Source organism: Phasianus colchicus, chromosome 7, assembly GCF_987193195.1.
Source record: "Phasianus colchicus chromosome 7, bPhaCol1.hap1.1, whole genome shotgun sequence".
Classification (NCBI taxonomy): Eukaryota; Metazoa; Chordata; class Aves; order Galliformes; family Phasianidae; genus Phasianus; species Phasianus colchicus.
The window spans coordinates 10,178,053-10,195,855 of NC_143442.1; the positions used below are offsets into that span (position 1 = coordinate 10,178,053).

General features: G+C 40.9%; 1 protein-coding gene across 1 annotated transcript in view; it reads left to right on the forward strand.

The window, feature by feature from the left end:
* ADCY5 (adenylate cyclase 5) overlaps positions 1-17,803 on the forward strand; it is a 195,859-nt gene that overhangs the window by 148,636 nt on the left and 29,420 nt on the right. Inside the window, exon 8 of the mRNA XM_031590642.2 lies at positions 6,103-6,243. Within this exon, the coding sequence (XP_031446502.2) occupies positions 6,103-6,243 (141 nt within the window). The remainder of the gene's footprint in view (positions 1-6,102; positions 6,244-17,803) is intronic.

Sequence of the window (17,803 nt, forward strand, 5' to 3'; positions counted from 1 at the left end):
AAAAAGGGAGGGGAAGAAGAAATGCAGTTTAATTAAATGTTTGTTCTAGAGGATCTAGCAGTGAGGATGCTTTATTTTGTGTCAAGAGTAGATGCATAGGTGACTCACTTAGCTGCCTGAGCTATACCCCAGCTCACACAGGCCCCCTGGAATTGCCTGAATCCCCTGTCCATCAGTCCCATGGTCGTCCAAACCCAACAACCTCAAGAGCTCCAGTGAATGCATGTCATGTCAGCATTTACTGTCAGACCTTTTCTGCTTATTGTTGCCATGGGGAGTCATAACTTCTAACTTCCTGTCTTTTATTGTTTACTTTATGTTTTCAGCCATTAAATTAATTCATTGTGTTAATGCCATTTCTTTGGCACAGAGTAAATAGGAGGAACGTTTATGCAGTATTTTTTTGTTCCAGGAATCAGAATTCCTTCTTTGAAAATAGCATTTTTTCTTCTTAAGAATGTTGTTAACTGGAATATATTTAGTTGTTTTGAAGAAAAAAAAAAATGGCTAGATTTTGATTACTTCAGCTTTTTTCTGTAGCTGAAAATGTAGTCCTTGTTTTCACAGAATCACAGAATCAAATGCAAAACCTTAGAAATACTGTCTGCTTAGGTTTCTCTTTCCTCATCCATAAAGGAATTCACCTTTCTGCTTGCACTGTCCCGTGCTATTGATGTTCTTGTGGATAAACACTTCCCTGTGAAAAAAAGCGGTGTGTCAGAACTGCTTCTCAGATAGCCCAAAGCAGGAGTGACTTGAGCAGATAAAAGGCTTTGATTGCTGTTTCCAATTTATTTTTTGACCCCTGAAGAATGCCACTCGCCGCTGGACTCCACGTGGAGACCAGTTTCTTAATGTATGTAAGAAAGGCACAGTTTATTAAACTACGTAAGAAATGCAAAGATAGATATAAGCTATAATGTAAACAGAAAAATGTAACTAGAAAGAATTTCTTGAGCCATCAAATCTACCTCAGTGCTACTTGGGGCAATATGCATACATCACACAATTCTTACAGACAGCAGTTGTATCCTCTCTGTCCCTCTCAACCTTTTCAATCCCAAGACAAACTCTTTTAATCTCTTCTTGCAATGAAGAAGAGAATCTCAGGTTCTCACAACAAACTCAGTTTTCCCAATGAGCAAAGAAAACCATTACCTCTTGCACAGCTGCATTACCTCCGAGTCTCATAGTTGTTCTGTGATGGATGGATGTAATTTCTGATAATGAAGTGACATTTTTTTACTGTAATCTCTAAAGGAATGATTCTAGGTTTTGTAGATTGGAATATCCCATTTCTGCTATGTCAGCCCTCAAATTTCCAGTGCTATCTAATATTCTTTTTCCCTTATCAGTCAAATATTGCCACCACTTCTCTCTTTACAAAGTCCAACAGTGCTGCGCTTGGTGCCTGATTTGGTAAGAAAAATATTTTTTAATTATGCCCCAAGACTAATCACTGAGCAGCTCTCTCAGTGACTTTCATCCAGCCTAATTTATCTTCCCTCAAAGTCATCTCTTGCTTTTTCACCATAAGCCAGCTCTTCTCCCAGCTTCTAGTTCCCCCACAGCCTTATCCTCATTCCCCAGCACAGCACTCTCAAATGCTCTACGGAAAAAAAAAGCAAGTCCAGGGACAGTTAATGTATTTTTTCTGTTTAGAAAAGCTTGGATGCTCTCATGGCTGTTAATCCAAGCCAGCATTTACTGCTCTACAGTTCAGTGTCATGATCCCTGACTAAATAGTTATTAAAAGTATCTCTTACCATAACTGAAATTGAATTTGGCAGTTTTGCAGAGATCTGGGATGGAGGTCGTCCTTCTGCATTCATTACATTACATTTTAAGTTTTGCTTCCAATTTCTGTCATGTTTTCTGCTTATAACCCTACCCTTATGATCCCTGTTCCTTTTTGCCTCGACTGCGCAGTACTGATTATCTGAAAAGAGAAACAGTTTGTTCCCTAAGTTCTGGAATGATGTAGATTTTTGAATATCTGTTTCCCTGGGGTTATATAGAGTGATTTATATAGAGTGAGTTCTACCATAATTCACAATTCTTTTCTTATTTGTTTGAATATATATTTCCATTGAACTTAGTACCTTCGCATGAAATAAATACAGGAAATCTCATTACCTATTATTTTATGACTGGCTTTGCTTCTTCATTCTTTATCTGGAAAACCACTGTTTCCAGATAAACAGAGAATTATCAGTTAAAGTTGCTAAGACTGTTACGCTGATCATTACTGGTCCCTAAACTTAGCCCCAAGGCATTGTAATGAACTGCCTAGCATTACCCAGTACGACTTCTTCATCCTTCAGCAGAATGATTTTGGTTTATTCATGTTATACTTCTAAATTTACTGTGCAGATTGTGGCACTCCTAGCACATGGCTCTGTACCTCAGCTCTTGGCTTTTATATCTGTCTTCCTTTTATTCAAAACCTCTGTCCTGGTCATTACTGCTATTTCAGCACATCCCTGCTATTTTAGAGTATTGAATTTAATTATAGCAGTATCCAGTAGTGAGAGTTTGGTGGGCATGGTGGTGATGGGCTGGAAGTTGGACTGGATGATTTTAGTGTTCTTTTCCGACCTTAATGATTCTGTGATTCCACGTCCTTATTTTGTCTGAGCTTCTGGTGTTCGGTTATCACATCACTTAGTGGTTATGGCCAACTTTTGCTTTTCTTTGAGGTCAGGTGCCAAACTAGTTGATCTGCAGAACCAGCACATGAGTTCTAGTCACTGATAGAGTCTTTAGAAGGGTGCAGAAGTATGTGATATGGGCCTAAATTTAAGGTGAATGAGATTTTAACAGCACATTAGGTTCACAGTTAGTTTTATAGACCTCAAAAAATGCCAGAAGACTGGGGAAATGCTTTGCTTTGAACACAGGTGGAAACAAAACGTGACTTTCAACAGATGAGCAATACTGCTGACTAAACACTGCGCTGGGTGCTCAAAGGCAGCCAACTGAAAAAATGTTTATTTATTTCTAAGGCCTTTCAGTCACAGTAAATATGGGCGTTTCTTTTAACAATAGCAGGTACACAACAGTTTCAGAAAGAATTGTTGATGATGGCCTTGAAACAGCTCAACAAAACTTTGGCTGTAACTCCTAGAAAAACAATTCCCATTCTTTTCCAAATAGTGTCCTGGAACTGCATCCAGCTGAAGAAACATAATGGTCATTTAAATGCTGAGCATGTGACTCTTCTAAAACACCATCAATCTAACGTGTTGATTCCCCAATTTAACGAATTTAATCACGACTCTGTGGGGTTCTACTCCTGTAGATTTATGAATGCAGTGTTTAGACTATGTATTACTGCAAGAAACACCACTCATACCAGTAGGATTTCAAGACGATTTAAGGCAGAATAGGTAGCTGAATGAGAAATGCTTGATCCCTTCTCAGCATCACTGTTTTGTTGTACTGATAGCAATTGCATAGATTGGAAAATCTGATCATATGCTAAAGAACTGACAGGCATGCTTAATGCAATTGATAATTGTAAGAAAATCGCAGCTGTTTCTGCAGTTCTGCTATAGTATTACTGTAGCTTAGTGTGTGGGAACTGGTGGTGGGAATGCAACCAAACCTCTGGGAATACAATTTTACAGGCTCTTCGTGAGTTTGGATTTGAAAAGTTCCCACATCTTCTGAAGTGCAGCCACTTGAAATCTGAAAAACACATTGCTGTCAGAAACCTTTGCACCTGCTCCTGTTGTTGGTAGTACCTGTGATGAGTAGGACTAAAAGGTGTCTTCTGTTCCTTCTTTTTATTCTTCTTTCCTGCTTCGTTCTGCCTTAGGGAGCAGTGTGTGCAAGGTATGCTGATGCTGCCATTGGAGGAAACAGTGTAGGGATCCTCATAAATTTCCAAACCAAAGCTGTGATCCTGCTTGTTCTTCATTTTTAGACCTTGTTATTCTCATCAGCCACTGAATATGCTACTTTTCAGAAATAAATTACCTCTACTTTAAAAAATGTAGAGTTTGAATAAATGCTTTTTGAGTAAGTATTGATGTTAACAGCAAAGTCCTACTGTCCAAGATAACAGAGTAGCACAGCATGTACCGTTGGAAAACAGAAAATCCACAATTTATTTATATATGTGTTTTAATGTGATTGGAAATATTGCTGAAACACAGCTCACAATCCAACATAAACCTTCTAAAAGGGGTGGGGAAATACCCCCACAGAGTGCACGTGGCCAGGGATAATTTATGGTGCCTGACCTCTCTCAGAAGTATGTATTTACCCATTTGTCCCAACCTTACCTCAGTGCAGATGTGCCAGTATACATGTATGAGGTCTTTATTTATGCATAAATATTCATATTTATCAGGTGATTGGCGTGAAGTAAAAGTAGTGCTGCAGAGTCACCCTGCACTGGAATCAGGTGGTAGGATCACTCACTGGCTGGTAGGGCTTAACACATCTGATTGCATTTTGGGACTTTAAGGCTCTTCTCACATTTTAATCAAATTGACCAAGTTGTGGGGAAAAACTGTTCCATGTATCTTTTGATCATCTGTTGATGTAAAGGTATTTGCAATATAAGCCAAATAGCTTTGTTTTATAGGTCCCCAGCTTAGTTTTTGATTGCTTCAGGTTGAAAACCCTTCACTAAACTGCAATAAAATAGATTGTCAGTGTCACTTTTATTAGTGACAACAATGTATATCTGCTTGTAGAAAATGGAACTACATTTTCTACCAGTTTTCTGGCATCACGTTGTATAAAACAAGAAGCACAACTGTGAAAAAAAATCCATATGTGAAAAAAGAAACCACAAAAAGTGCTGCATCGCACTACAGAGTGCGACTTCTAAAAACCAAAACCTCAAACCAACTCAAATCTGCACATCAGCATTGCATCACACTCGTGTATTTTTAGCATTTAAAGTGCTGCTCCCCTGGAGGTTATCCAGTGGCCCTGTCAGGATTGCTCATGTGAAGTTCCCTGGTGCCAAGCGGTGGAGTTTCCAGCGCTCGCAGCTGAGGCGGCGGTGGGTCTGACATGGGGATGGAGGCAGCTGCAGCTCTGGGGGCAGGAGGTGTGGGAGCACACATCCCACTGGCGAAGCTGGTGTTTCCTTTGGGACAAGCCTGCAGGGCCACCTGCCCCAAACGCTTGTTGCCCTCATGGTGAGCATGCAGTCTCATGGGAAATGCTGTCGTAGGAGTTTGTCTCTTCTTTGCAAGAAAAGAGATGAAGATTTCCCATACTTGACAATCAGATGGTTTTCCCCAGCACTGAGTTTAAACATTCTTTTTGATTTCCTTTGGGGAAAAAAAAAAAGAAATCTAAGGCAGCATAACATTTGACATTTAACTCTCTGGTTTCCATGGAAATAACACCAGGTATTTTGCAAACTCTTGACAGGTACAAGTTACAGTGAGTAACAAGGAATCAAAATAAACAGATAAGGAAAGTGGATTCCAGGCAAAAACAGATGTTGACCAACGTTGTCATTCAGGACAAACAAAAATTCTAAATTTAAAAGAACTGGTTCTTTTTTGTTAATGTTGTCCGGATGCCTGAATACTGTCTGCAACCCAAAATTAATGATTTCATCTAATTGTTTTGGTAAATGCATGCAAGCAGCAATTCTGTTGAAATAGGTTTCCTCTCCCAAGTAATAAGCAGGCAGGTTTTAGCCGTTTGTTATCCAAGCCCTAAAGAGTTTGTCTTTAAGTAAGGTAAGATAATCACTGCAGTTCCATGCTCTTGAGTTGGTGTTGAGCTTTAAGGAAACCTTTCAGACCTGCAGTGTACAAGATGTACAGTAAGCTTCCAGTACAACCAAGATTCAAAACCATCTCTGGTAGCAAACACAAAGACCTTGTCCAAACTTTAGGGAAGTTGCTGCCACTGGGGATCATTGGGCAGAGGAGACCATTAAGGCATAGGAGATCATTTTATTGTCCTCTTGCCCTTAGCAGCTACTCATTTCAGTTGATTGTAAGATTTATGTGCTAGACATGTCTGGGAAGATGTTCTCTTCCTTCAAGTGTGGAAAATGCCGTGCTTGTACCTACTGAGAGAGGTGTTGGCTATTCACACGTTTCTCTCTTGTTTGTCTTTCAGAAAGATGAGAAAGCCACGATAGCCAAGATGAACCGGCAGCGCACCAACTCCATCAGCCACAACCCGCCACACTGGGGTGTCGACCGGCCCTTTTACAACCACCTCGGAGCTCACCAGGTCTCCAAGGAGATGAAGAGAATGGTAATGCCTTGCATTATGGCCATTAATGTCTTTTTTTCCTGATACAGCGCTGTATATCCCTCCGTGCTTTGTCTAAAGGTTTTTGCAGTCCTGAGGGCATCTTCCAAATGTGGGTAGTAAATTGTTTTTTTTTACTACAGAAGTAGTAATAAATAGTACATCTGGAGGTAGTGATGGTGAGGTGAGGCACAAGGGGGTTTGGAAGGAGAAGGGAGCCTGAACGGCAGAAAAAGGGCTCTTTGGTCTGACTTGTCTGAAAACTCATCCAAGCTGGTGGAGAGACTGTGGTCAGCTACAAAAATGGCTCAGTAATGCAAGCATTCAAATGGTGAGTGGCACACGTTTCTGTGAGCTTATAACAGACTTCAGCACTTTCAGAGGATTCTCACTTGCGTTATACAGGCAGGTGCTGCTCACCTCCGAGCTATCTGCCTATGTATGCTCGTGGGTCCCCAGGAATCACACCACCCTCTTTAACTCTCAAGAATACATTATAAAGGACATGGATTAATTGGTCTAAGGTAGCAGGCATTTTCATTTCATAAATTATATCCTTCATTACTTCTAAATTAAAATGAAGAATGGCCAGTTACTAACACAATTGGGCTGAGAGTAATTTTGTGGCTTATTTTACATAGAGATTTTATCTTTGTTTTCTGCAATAAAGATTAAGAAAAGAGAGTTTCTATTTTAAAGACTGTTATTAATAATAAAAATAGCTAGCACCTATTTAGTAATTTGCATGTGTATGCAAATTGCTCTATGATCTTATTATTCTTTAGATGAAGTTTTAAACAAATGAATTCCTTTTAATATTCTGTACGTGAATGTAATTTAGGACAAAATTAAAGTGTATTTACCTGGCTTATGCTTGGGTGTATCTGTCAAATTGGTGATGTCAAAGCTGTTTGAGGACTGCAAATCACATTCTGTTAGTCATACATGATATTCAGCTGCTTATCCAGCTCAAAACTCACTGATTGAATGCTGGGATTTTTTGTATACCCTCTTGTTCATTTGACTGTGACCGTAAGCCAGAGCCCTTCTGCAACGAGTTTATCATGCTGTCTTGATCCTTTGTACACAGTCAAAAGTGTGTATTTATTGCCTGAGGTCAAAGTTTTGTTGCAGGTTACCAAAGCTTCAGAAAAATTTTTAACACGAGGATCACCTTCACAGCTTAAAATTTTTGGCATAGTTACAGGCAATTGCATATGGTGTTTTATAATGGGAAATGCTGGCACATTTATTAATAGTTGGTGCTAATATTATTCAATCATAATATTATTTTACAGTGCTAAACTGGATTTCTTAATCTCCATAGTAATGTTTCTTTCATTTCTCAGATATTCAAATAAGGGTTTCTGACATAAGCGTACAGATCTGTGGAACAGTGTGTTTTTTAATGTGGGCTTTTCAATAGGGCGTGCTCAATAGGCACGACATTATTAGAAGAGCTAATCACACTAGCATATAATTATAATTATAAGTTTCTTTGAATAGCTTGTAAGGAGTTCTTGCATCCTCCTGTTCAGAAACAAGGTGTGAGCATGCTAAACAGTACCGTGCTTCTTGGTGTTAATTACGGTTTGCCATGTCTAGCTGGTTGTTTCATTGGAAAAAACATAATTATTTATTGAAATTTCAAGCTGAGTCCTACAAACATCACTGTCCTGAGCTAGTAGGAGGAAAGGATTCTTTTCTTTTTTCCTTTTCTTATCTTCAACCTTTCCTTGTAATGATATTTACCTTTTTATAGATTCAGCTGCTTAGAAAATCTTCTCCACTCGATCTGTTTCTGTGCTGCCTCTTGTAGCAAGGTCTCCTTTGAGAGGGTGATGTCTGTGTTTCATGTGCCATGCTATTTTCTGAGAGCCAGTTTAAACCTCTTTCAGATATAGCGTTATTTATTTTTTACTAGGCTTTATGTTGTTCTTGGGGAATCAGTTTTTTTCAAAATCATTATTTACAGTAATTCCCACTGCTGTATCTCTGAGGTGCTTTAGTCTGAACAAAAAGATGCTGCTTTCTATGGACAGGGACCATCTTAATGTCTGCTAGATGGACATCTTATTGATCAGATCATAAAACCAGTTCCTTGTGTTAGCTTCTGATCTAAGTGAGCATTGCTTTGCACCACCTATCTTTGCACAGTACTTCATTTGTATGCCACCACTGATGCCGTGTTACTTTAAGCTACATGCCCTTAAAAGCACGCACAGTGCACAGTCTGCATGCTGCCTGCTTAGAAATACAAAGTGCAGACAGACAGAAGGGGGGCAGATCTACAAAGGCTTTTTCAGCACTCCTTTGGGATGACATGCCATTGATCTCGGTAAGCTGCACCAGCTTTCAAAGCTCCTCAAGATGTGCTCTTTGTTCACGTCACCTACCTTTCCTCAGCCCTCCTGTATGTAATTATCTGTAGTCTTTTCTCTGCAGGCAGTGCAGCTTTGCTTGTTAAAACCTGAAGTCCCTTAGCCCTGTAATGTCAAAACAGGTGTTTGTAACAGGGATCACGAGCTAGCACTGCCTGGAGCAGAGTGATGTTGCAGTGATGTGCAGTTTCCTTATACTGATACGTAGATATCACAGAATCACAGAATGGCCCGGGTTGGAAGGGATCTCAAGGATCATGAATCTCCAACACCTCTGCCATAGGCAGGGCCCCCAACCTCCCCATTTAATACTAGACCAGGCTGCCCAGGGCCCCATCCGATCTGGCCTTGAACACTTCCAGGGACAGGGCATCCACAACCTCTCTGGGCAGCCTGTTCCAGCACCTCACCACTCGCTCTGTAAAGAATTTCCCCCTGACATCCAACCTAAATCTCCCCTCCCTCAACTTAAAAGTACTTCCCCTTGTCCTGCAGTTATCTACCCTTTCAAAGAGTTGATTCCTCTCCTGTTTATAGGCTCCCTTTAGGTACTGGAAGGCTGCAATGAGGTCACCCCACAGCCTTCTTTTCTGCAGGCTGAACAAGCCCAGCTCCCTCAGCCTGTCTTCGTAGGGGAGATGCTCCAGTTCCCTGATCATCTTTGTGGCTCTCCTCTGGACCCTCTCCAACAGCTCCCTGTCTTTTTTGTACTGGGGGCTCCAAACCTGGACGCAGTATTCCAGATGGGGCCTCACAAGAGCAGAGTAGAGGGGGACAATCACCTCTCTGTCCCTGCTGGCCACCCCTCTTCTGATGGAGCCCAGGATACCATTTGCTTTATGAGCTGCAAGAGCACATTGCTGGCTTTTCAATCCATCAGGACCCCCGGTCCTTCTCTGTAGGGCTACTCTCAAGGACTGCTCCTTCCAGTCTGTATGGATGCCTCCGGCCCAAGTGCAAAACCTTGTACTTTGCTGTGCTGAACCTCATTAGGTTCATCCAGGCCTACCTATCAAGTCTGTTGAGGTCCCACTGAATGGCATCCCTTCCTTCCACCATGTCAGCTGTACCACTCAGCTTGGTGTCATCAGCAAACTTGCTGAGAAACTTGCGAGCTCACGGAGGCCAGAAACCTTCCGTGGAGCAAAAGGGCAAGAGCTTGCTTGATCTAGATATAAATACATTTGTATGTAGGGGTAATATGGATGGTTATAGGGGACGTATGTTTTAGATACAGGACTTAGAATTCATTGCATTATGATAACCGTATTTTCAGGAAAAACAGAGTCTGTTTTTTGCAGCACTACATAGACTTCCCCAGAAGATAATATTAAAGTTCCCTGAATAGCATTTTTGTGAGGGATCTGTTTTATTTAAAAGTAAACAAAATTATTTTGGCCTTCTTTCTTGTCTTTGAACGCTGGCTCTGGCAAGCTGTCTGTACTCTGAGGATTTATTAGTAGAAGTCCTGGATAAGACAGATCCATATCAAAGGCAGCTGCAGGCTTCTTCCTTTCCTCCTCCTTCTGTCACAGCGTTTCGGTGCTGCCGTGTGTGGGCATGAGGGCACAGCATCACACCCAGGTGGAGGTGCAGCAGGGCTGGTGGGGCAGCACCTGGCCATAAGCCTGTGTTGTGGCTGGAGCTTAGCCTTGGCTGGGCCCAGCTGCCTTCAGCTGTTCCCCCAGGAACATGGAAGTTTATCCAGGCACTTGCAGACTCATATAAATAACGCAAAATCCCAAACACGTGTCCATGCAGCAATAATCTGTAACATTCTGGAATTATTCCCCTAGTCCTATCCTAGCTTAGCTATGCATGAGGCAGCTGGGGTTGCAATGGTGCCAACCCATCCCACCCTACCCTGAGTCTCTGTTCTGTTCGTGGTGTACGTGGAGAAGCAGAGCTCCCACAGTCCCCTACACCAGCCTGGTGTTCCCCACTGTTTCTTTATTCTGTTTTTTAATTGCAAAAGAATCAAAAATAAACTGACTTCAAAGCATCTGAGAACACAGGTGTATTTATAGCTAGAACAATATTTATACACTGAGAAAGACTTTGCTTTTCCCAGTACAGATATGAGATTGTTTTTATAAATATTGATGAATTTTAGACTTCTTGAAATAATGCTTGTGCATCAATTCTCATCAGCAAAACAAAACTATGGAAAAAAAGGAAGAAGAAAAAAAAAGATTGTAGTAGATTCTACAGTGAAAGAACTTCACTGTAATCAACAATTAAAAGGCAAACACTGATGCCTTCCTACATGGCAGGACTGTTCTAGATGACAAATGATTTTATTCAGTGTTAGTTAGCTGGAAAACATGTCCAGTTTGGGATTACAATCCTTTAGGAGAAAGTGGATGAACTGGAGATAGTCCAGTGGAGAGAATTACAAATGAGGAGAGTTTCAGCAGTGTGACCTGTGAGGAAGGGCTGAGACATTAGGTTTGTTTAGTCTAGAGAGGAGGACATTGAGTAAGAACGAAGTCTTCAGATATATGAAGGCCTGTAAGGACAAGGTATCACGGTAAATCATTCTCCATGTCTGCAAAGAGCAGGTTGAAAAATAGTCATCTTAATTTGCTGCTGGGAAGATCCAAGAAAAAAGGTTGTAGATACAAGGATTGGGCTATGTAAGGAGCTTGTAGAACTCCTGCTGTTCCTGAAAACATTTTGTTTGTTTCCCTCAGGGCTTTTCAGTCTGGAGGGTCATCTTAAAACATTTTACAAATATGGAAGCAATACTCTTAAAAAAAAAAAAATAAATCCGTATTAGGAGAATTTATAGAGCATAAAGAATAGAAAATATCTTTAAATATTTTATGAAGTTTCCAGTCTAAGCTGTGCTAAACTTTGAGGCATCTCTCTCTCTTTGGGCAAACGCCAGTTATACCCACGTTTCTGGCAGGTATTTCCTCAGCCCTTGCATAAAAATCTGAAAAGATAGAAATCTCACAGTTGTGAGAAATTTCATAGGTTGCCTGGAGAAGCTATGGGTGCCCATTACTGGAGGCACTCAAGGCCAAGTTGGTGGGGCCCTGGGCAGCCTGATTTGGTGCGTGGCAACCAGCCCATGGCATGGGGGTTGGAGCTAGATGATCTTTAAGGTTCCTTCCAACCAAAGCCATTTTATGATTCTATTTTACACTGGCTGGCATGGGCAGGTAGCTCAGAGTGTTCCACTGATACCATTGGGAAGATTCACACTGGGAACAGGTACATCTGAGTCCATGTAACCCAACAAGAGCAGAATGGCTAATGTGATTCCTGAGCTTGGTTGTAGGTGTTGGGCAGATTTCCTTTTATTTTTTCAGCTGCTGGAATGATCTAACATCAGGAAGTTTAGGAACAGAAAGAGGAAACCCTGAAGATCTGCAGTCCTGATTTCAGACTGAATGTGTTTCTGCCATGAGCCTGCATGAGACCTATGAAGCATTTAATTTGCAGTGAAATTGTGTATGACCTCAGTGTTAGTTATGAAGTAAACCAGAAGTGAAATTGAATAGGGTTTATACATGTGTGGGAAACATGACTGCATACAGATGTTAAAAATGTGAAGTGAGGTTAAAAAAAAGCATCCTGGGAATGTCTGGGGCAGTAAAGAACAAGTCCTTATTCAAGTGGCAGTGCCCAGTGCCTTGTGGCACTACTGCTCCATGCAGTCTGCTGCATGATACTTGTTTGGTGTTTGCTTTCTAACAAAACATCACTCATCTACAAGCCTAGTTTTTCAACCATAAAATTCTTTGTTCTATTTGCCCTGTCTTAAACCAAGCAGTTCTCTGTGTGTTGCATCACAAATACAACTCGCTTCTACTCCTTCTTGTCCCCAGCTTACCCTTACAATAGATTTTCTTGTTACTTGGAAATGAAAATTAGGGAACAGGTGCATCAAAGGAATGAATGCTATAGCTGGTTCTGTGCCAGCTACAGTGATTAGAGTAATAGAATCATTAGGGTTGGAAAAGACCTCTGAGATCTAATCCAATTGTCATCAGAAGTGATTAAAAATATAAAAGAAAAGTCAGTGGGCAAGTTTTCTTTGGTCAGTAGTGCAGCCTCTTCAAAGAGGTTTTTTCATCCTTCTAAAGGTTTTTGTTTAGCATGAGGTCACCATTATCCTCTTTTCTAGCAATCACTAAATCTGATAATAGCAACATTAATGTCAACAGAGTTGGACAAGGACACCCAATGGAGAATTTATCCCACTACATCTTTGCTGCCATTGTAGTATTCAGAATCCCCCAAATTCCCCTAATCAAGTAGGGAGAAACTTTCAGGCAGTCCATTCTGCTGTAATCCCCAGGCACTGCTACAGACTTGGGAGGAAACTGTTAACCTGGTCTTGGTTTTCTGAAGCCAATTTGTTTGACAAAACAGCAAGTTTTGTCAGCTTTGGTGCTTCTGAAAAGAGGACTTGTCTGATTCAAATGTTCTGTGTGATCTCTCATAAATGAGTGGGAGCCATATAAAGCACTGTACATTGCTCAAGTTGTTGGAGGCTTTGTGTCTGTAACACAGTTTTGTGTCTGCAAACTTAAATTTCATTCCGGTTGATCGGGGCTTGCAGTCAACCTTGATAAAATTTTTAAAAGAGGAATAAGAGCAATATGCAACAGCTGATCTGCAGCTGCATGTGTGAAGTCTAGTTAGAGTTTAGTATTTGCATGGAAGTCCTGCACTGATTATTTTCCAACAATCACATGCTTTTCTCGAGTAAACTGTAGTCATACAGGAAAAGGCAGATTGGATCAAGACACAACTAAAAAGTCATACAGTCTTTTAGCAGGATTAAACTAAGCCTACAGAAATAAAGATACCTGTTTCTCTTTTTGCAAGATGCACCTCCTCTGATGTTAGTGGCAGCCCACTACAAATTGACTTCAGAGGTGAAGCTGTGGCACTGACCAGAACCATTGCTAGAGACAGTGGGTGACTAATTAAGGGAGGTCACATTTGGATTCAGTGTCGGCATCTGTCTACATCTGTGCATCTGTTTGGTTCAACAGTAATTTCTGTAGAAGTGTGTTGTTTATCATCACATAGATTGTAGAGATGAAAGGACAGAGATAAAGGAGCCAGGAACCGGTTCAGAGCATTTCTACCATTACCTGGTTTTGGGTCTTTTTTGTTTTGTAGGTATGGTAACTGCTCACAAGTGAGGCACAGAATCACATACCATTTCACTTGCAGATGTGGCTGTGACATGTAGAAATTTGGATTCAGAGTTCAGAGAACTGGGAAGTGTGAGCAACCTGCCCTTCCTCTGGCAGTGAGTTTCAAGCCAGAAATGAATTAAAATTAAGGTGGGAAAGCTATTTCAAAAGCAACAGTATATGTTCTACATAGTATAAATCTGATGAGCCAAATAAATCCTTGGTTTTGGTCTGGTCCAGTCTGTCAGAGGCCATGTAACAAGTCATTTTCAGCAGAACGAAGTGGAGTGCTTCACCAGCTGTGAGCAGTGCAGTGGAATGAAAGTCTATTTTATTAAGTGGGGTGGAATGCAGAAAGGGAGCACTTCAGCTTTCCTTTTCAGAACTCGTTAGTCTGTGTTCCAGCTATAGCAGACACCCTGGTCTGATCCATTTCATAAACTAATTTTGTGCCAGTTTGTTGTTCCACACTCAGATTCTTGTTAAATACCCTTCCTACCAGACTGTGTATTTGTGTGCCTGTACTTTCTGGAGTCTGGTATAGAAATTACATTATTTCTGGCTTGAGTGCTCGAAAGTCCTTCAGTTCTGTTTCTGCTCTTATATCTACCAGCATCTGCCTTCCTAGCCTTGTCTGGGTGACCACAGAGACAAAGGCAGAATGTAACACAGTACTGAAAACCTGTAAATGGAGGTGAATAATTAGTTTTGTGGTGGAGCCATACCAGGTTTGTTTTTAACTCTATCCACTCTCTGCCTTTCTGTCTCCATCTGTGTCTTCAGAATCTCTGTTACCGTGGAGCATCTTTGCAAGTTGGCGTGAGCCCTTACAAACCTCACTTTGTCATCTTGATTCATAAGTCTGCAGTACTTTAGATTTCATGTAAGTCCCATTCATTTGGGTCTTTGTGCTAGACATGAGCAAAGGGCAAGCAAAATTAGCTTCTTTGACATTTTTGCCCTCGCGATCTTTATTGGAGTTGCCAGCAAAGCTTTTAAGGTGGAATCTGTGCATTCCAAGCACGTTGTCATTAAAAAGGTCACAGAGCTCATCAGCTCCTCTATTATCTTGTTTTTGGAGCTAGATGAAAAGCTAAAAGGGTGTAAAGTCTACTCCACTTTTCTTTGCATATTTACAATATGTTAATAATTACAGCTAATGTTCTCAAAGTTAGAAGTATTATTTCTAATGGTTCTTGATCCAAAGCAAGTCAGCTTGTCACAGCTTTGACAAACGCTTTATCATTCTATTTAAGGAATACGTATTAATCTTCAAAGAAAACAGCTTAGTTAATTTAGAAGTCAAGAAGAGAGGCAGCAGTCACATGAGCTTTTAGTGCAATAGATTTCCATAAAATATCCCTCTTAAAGTTGTAAGCTTTTGGGACAGATGCAGTAATATAACATTCCCTCTTTTTTTCCTCCTGCACGTCAGTTCCCACAGAGGATGGTCATTAAAAGTAAGTGCTTGTAAATTCAGAGCCACCTGACCTGCCATAAAACATGGTTGTGTTTTTTTAAGAATCCCACGTAGAAAAGAAAAAAGAGCAAGACAGTTCATCAGTGGGTACTATTGCCTGTAAGGGAGCTGATACAGCTACGTTTGGGTTAATATTCCTCAATGCAGAGAGGGAACTTTCTTAGTCTCAAAGCAATTATGAAATGCTTTTACCTTTTCATTTGCAAGCTGATGGCAGAATAATGCAGCCTCCTGGGGGAAGAGGAAAAATCCCAGTATCAGGGATATTAAAATAGTGACTGAATAAGAATTGCCTGAGGTCCTTTAGCATTGACCAGTTTCATGCCTTAGGTTTCCTTCTAGAGAAAAAGAATTTTGACTGTAACAAGGGCTACTCCGTCATCGTGGTTATGGAGCTATTCCTGAATTTCTGTGAACTCATTTCTGTCTGATTCCTGTAGCCATCACCACTTTTGCCAATTTCATTCCTGCTGACAGTTCCCAGACTTTTCTTCATAGCACCCTGGAAAGCCATTGGTACTGCTTCAGCTTGCTGGGCATAAGTCCATGAGCAATCAAGAGGGGATTTATATACTCTACTCCAGGAACTGGCATCTTCTCTTCCTACCCTCTTATGCCCTTTTTTCCTAAATGGTAGGCACATGCTTTTTATCAACTATTTTGTCTGGGTGCTCAGATCTCTGTATATGTGTGTGCAGAAATGCCAATCTTGGTGTACCTTTGAGGAGCTAAAGCTACTCCGTACCCAGACAGGCTGGGTACTGCACTGCCCAGCACAGCTACCCAGCCTCCAGCAGCATGGATAGAAGAGATCAGAGCTGCTTGCAGCAGCAACGCTCATTATCTCACTTCCTGCTTGAGCTCCTTCACCTGAAGATGTTTGTGCACACGTGATGGGACTCCACGCAGAGATCCCTGAGCTCATCTCAGTAGAGGTGAACAGGGGAGGAGAGCTGGCCCCAGTGTCTGTGTTGCTTTGCCTATTGTGATTTGTGGTCATTTGTCTCCTAGACCATGAGTGTGTTAGTCCTTAGGAGTGAAGCCAAACCTCTGTAGCCCGTTTTCCTGCTAGACCCATGCTGAGCCAAAGGATTTTAATTGGAGGAAAGCATCCAAGACATCAAGAAATGAAACTGTTTGCTAGCAGTAGAAATGAAAAAGGACCAGTGTGCTCAAGCTTTGTGCAAGGGGAAGGAAATAATTTAAGTGACCATTTTCAAATGATTCTAATGGGCCAAGCATGCCCACAAAGTGGGAGGAATTGAAAACACATTAGACAGAGCCCAGGGGGAAATTTCCTTCCCAACCTGAAGAGGGTGAGCAATATGACACTGTGCACACGATCATCTCCCCGCTTGAAAGTATTCTTGGCATGCAATTGAGAGGCTGGAGCTTTAGTGAACAGGGGAAAAAATCTCTGGTCGCAGACAGATCTTTGAGACGTATATTTTCTGAATCCTAGCAAAGTGTTTCAATGCAAAGGAGAAAGATCTCCTGTTATATGCTATCGGTTTCTAAGAAGCTATGTTTTTTTTTTTTTTAATTTTTTTTTTTTTTTTTTGGTTTGGACTTTTTTTTTCCTAAAATAACCTTGCAGACCTCTCTCCATAACAATTCCATTTTTGGAAATTCTGCTTGAAGAATCTTTCTCACGAAATGGGAACATTTGAAGTGAATCATTTGATTTGCTTAACTCAGAGAGGTTCCTACTACATTTAATTGTAAGCTGATTCTCTCTAATTAGAGTTCAAGTCACTCTTAAATATTTAGATACTGTTAGATAAAGATTTGGGAAAGAACACAGAATAATCATTTCCTTTTTTGCTTTTACCTGAAATAGGCTTTTGTGAGGTTTTAATTTTAAAGCACCAATTTTGTTTGAGCTGCCAACATGAATAACTTCTAGGGCTTCGAAGCACAATCTAGTATTTTAAAATGAAGAATCAATGAATTCTGTATTATTTTAGAGATTTTCCTTACGATGTTTTTGCTGGGGAAGAGAGGCAGGGGAGAATCTAGTTCTGTGTAGCTGAAGTGTTCACCCTGGTCAGTGACCAGCTAAAGATGCAGCCCACGTTTTTTTTCACGCTTGAAGTATTGTGGCATTTACTGAGGATATGTTTGCTGAGTTTTTCTTGTAAATTGACCAGTTGGCTTGTATTCCCAAACATGCACACCTAGAAGGCAGGAGTCTGAAATCTGTGTTTGGTTTCAGGACATCAGTAGGATGAATGGTTTCTCAGCAGTCCATGAAAATCAGACCATTTTAGGAGACGCTCCAGTTGCAGTCAGTCATCCATTTCCCACGTGGATAAGCTAGAAAATGTGAACTTGATGTCTATCTAATAAGCAAGTACTGTCTGTTTTCACATCAGTTCTCTCCCCCTCATTTGTTGGCTGGTAGCTATCCATCTTCAGCTGATTTTCTTATTTTTCCCAGCCTAACTGGCTATGACACCAGACAAATTACTAAGCATTTTGTCTCCATGATTAATCAGTGAGCTTTCATTCTTGGCACTGAGTTGTAGCATTGCTTAGAGGAT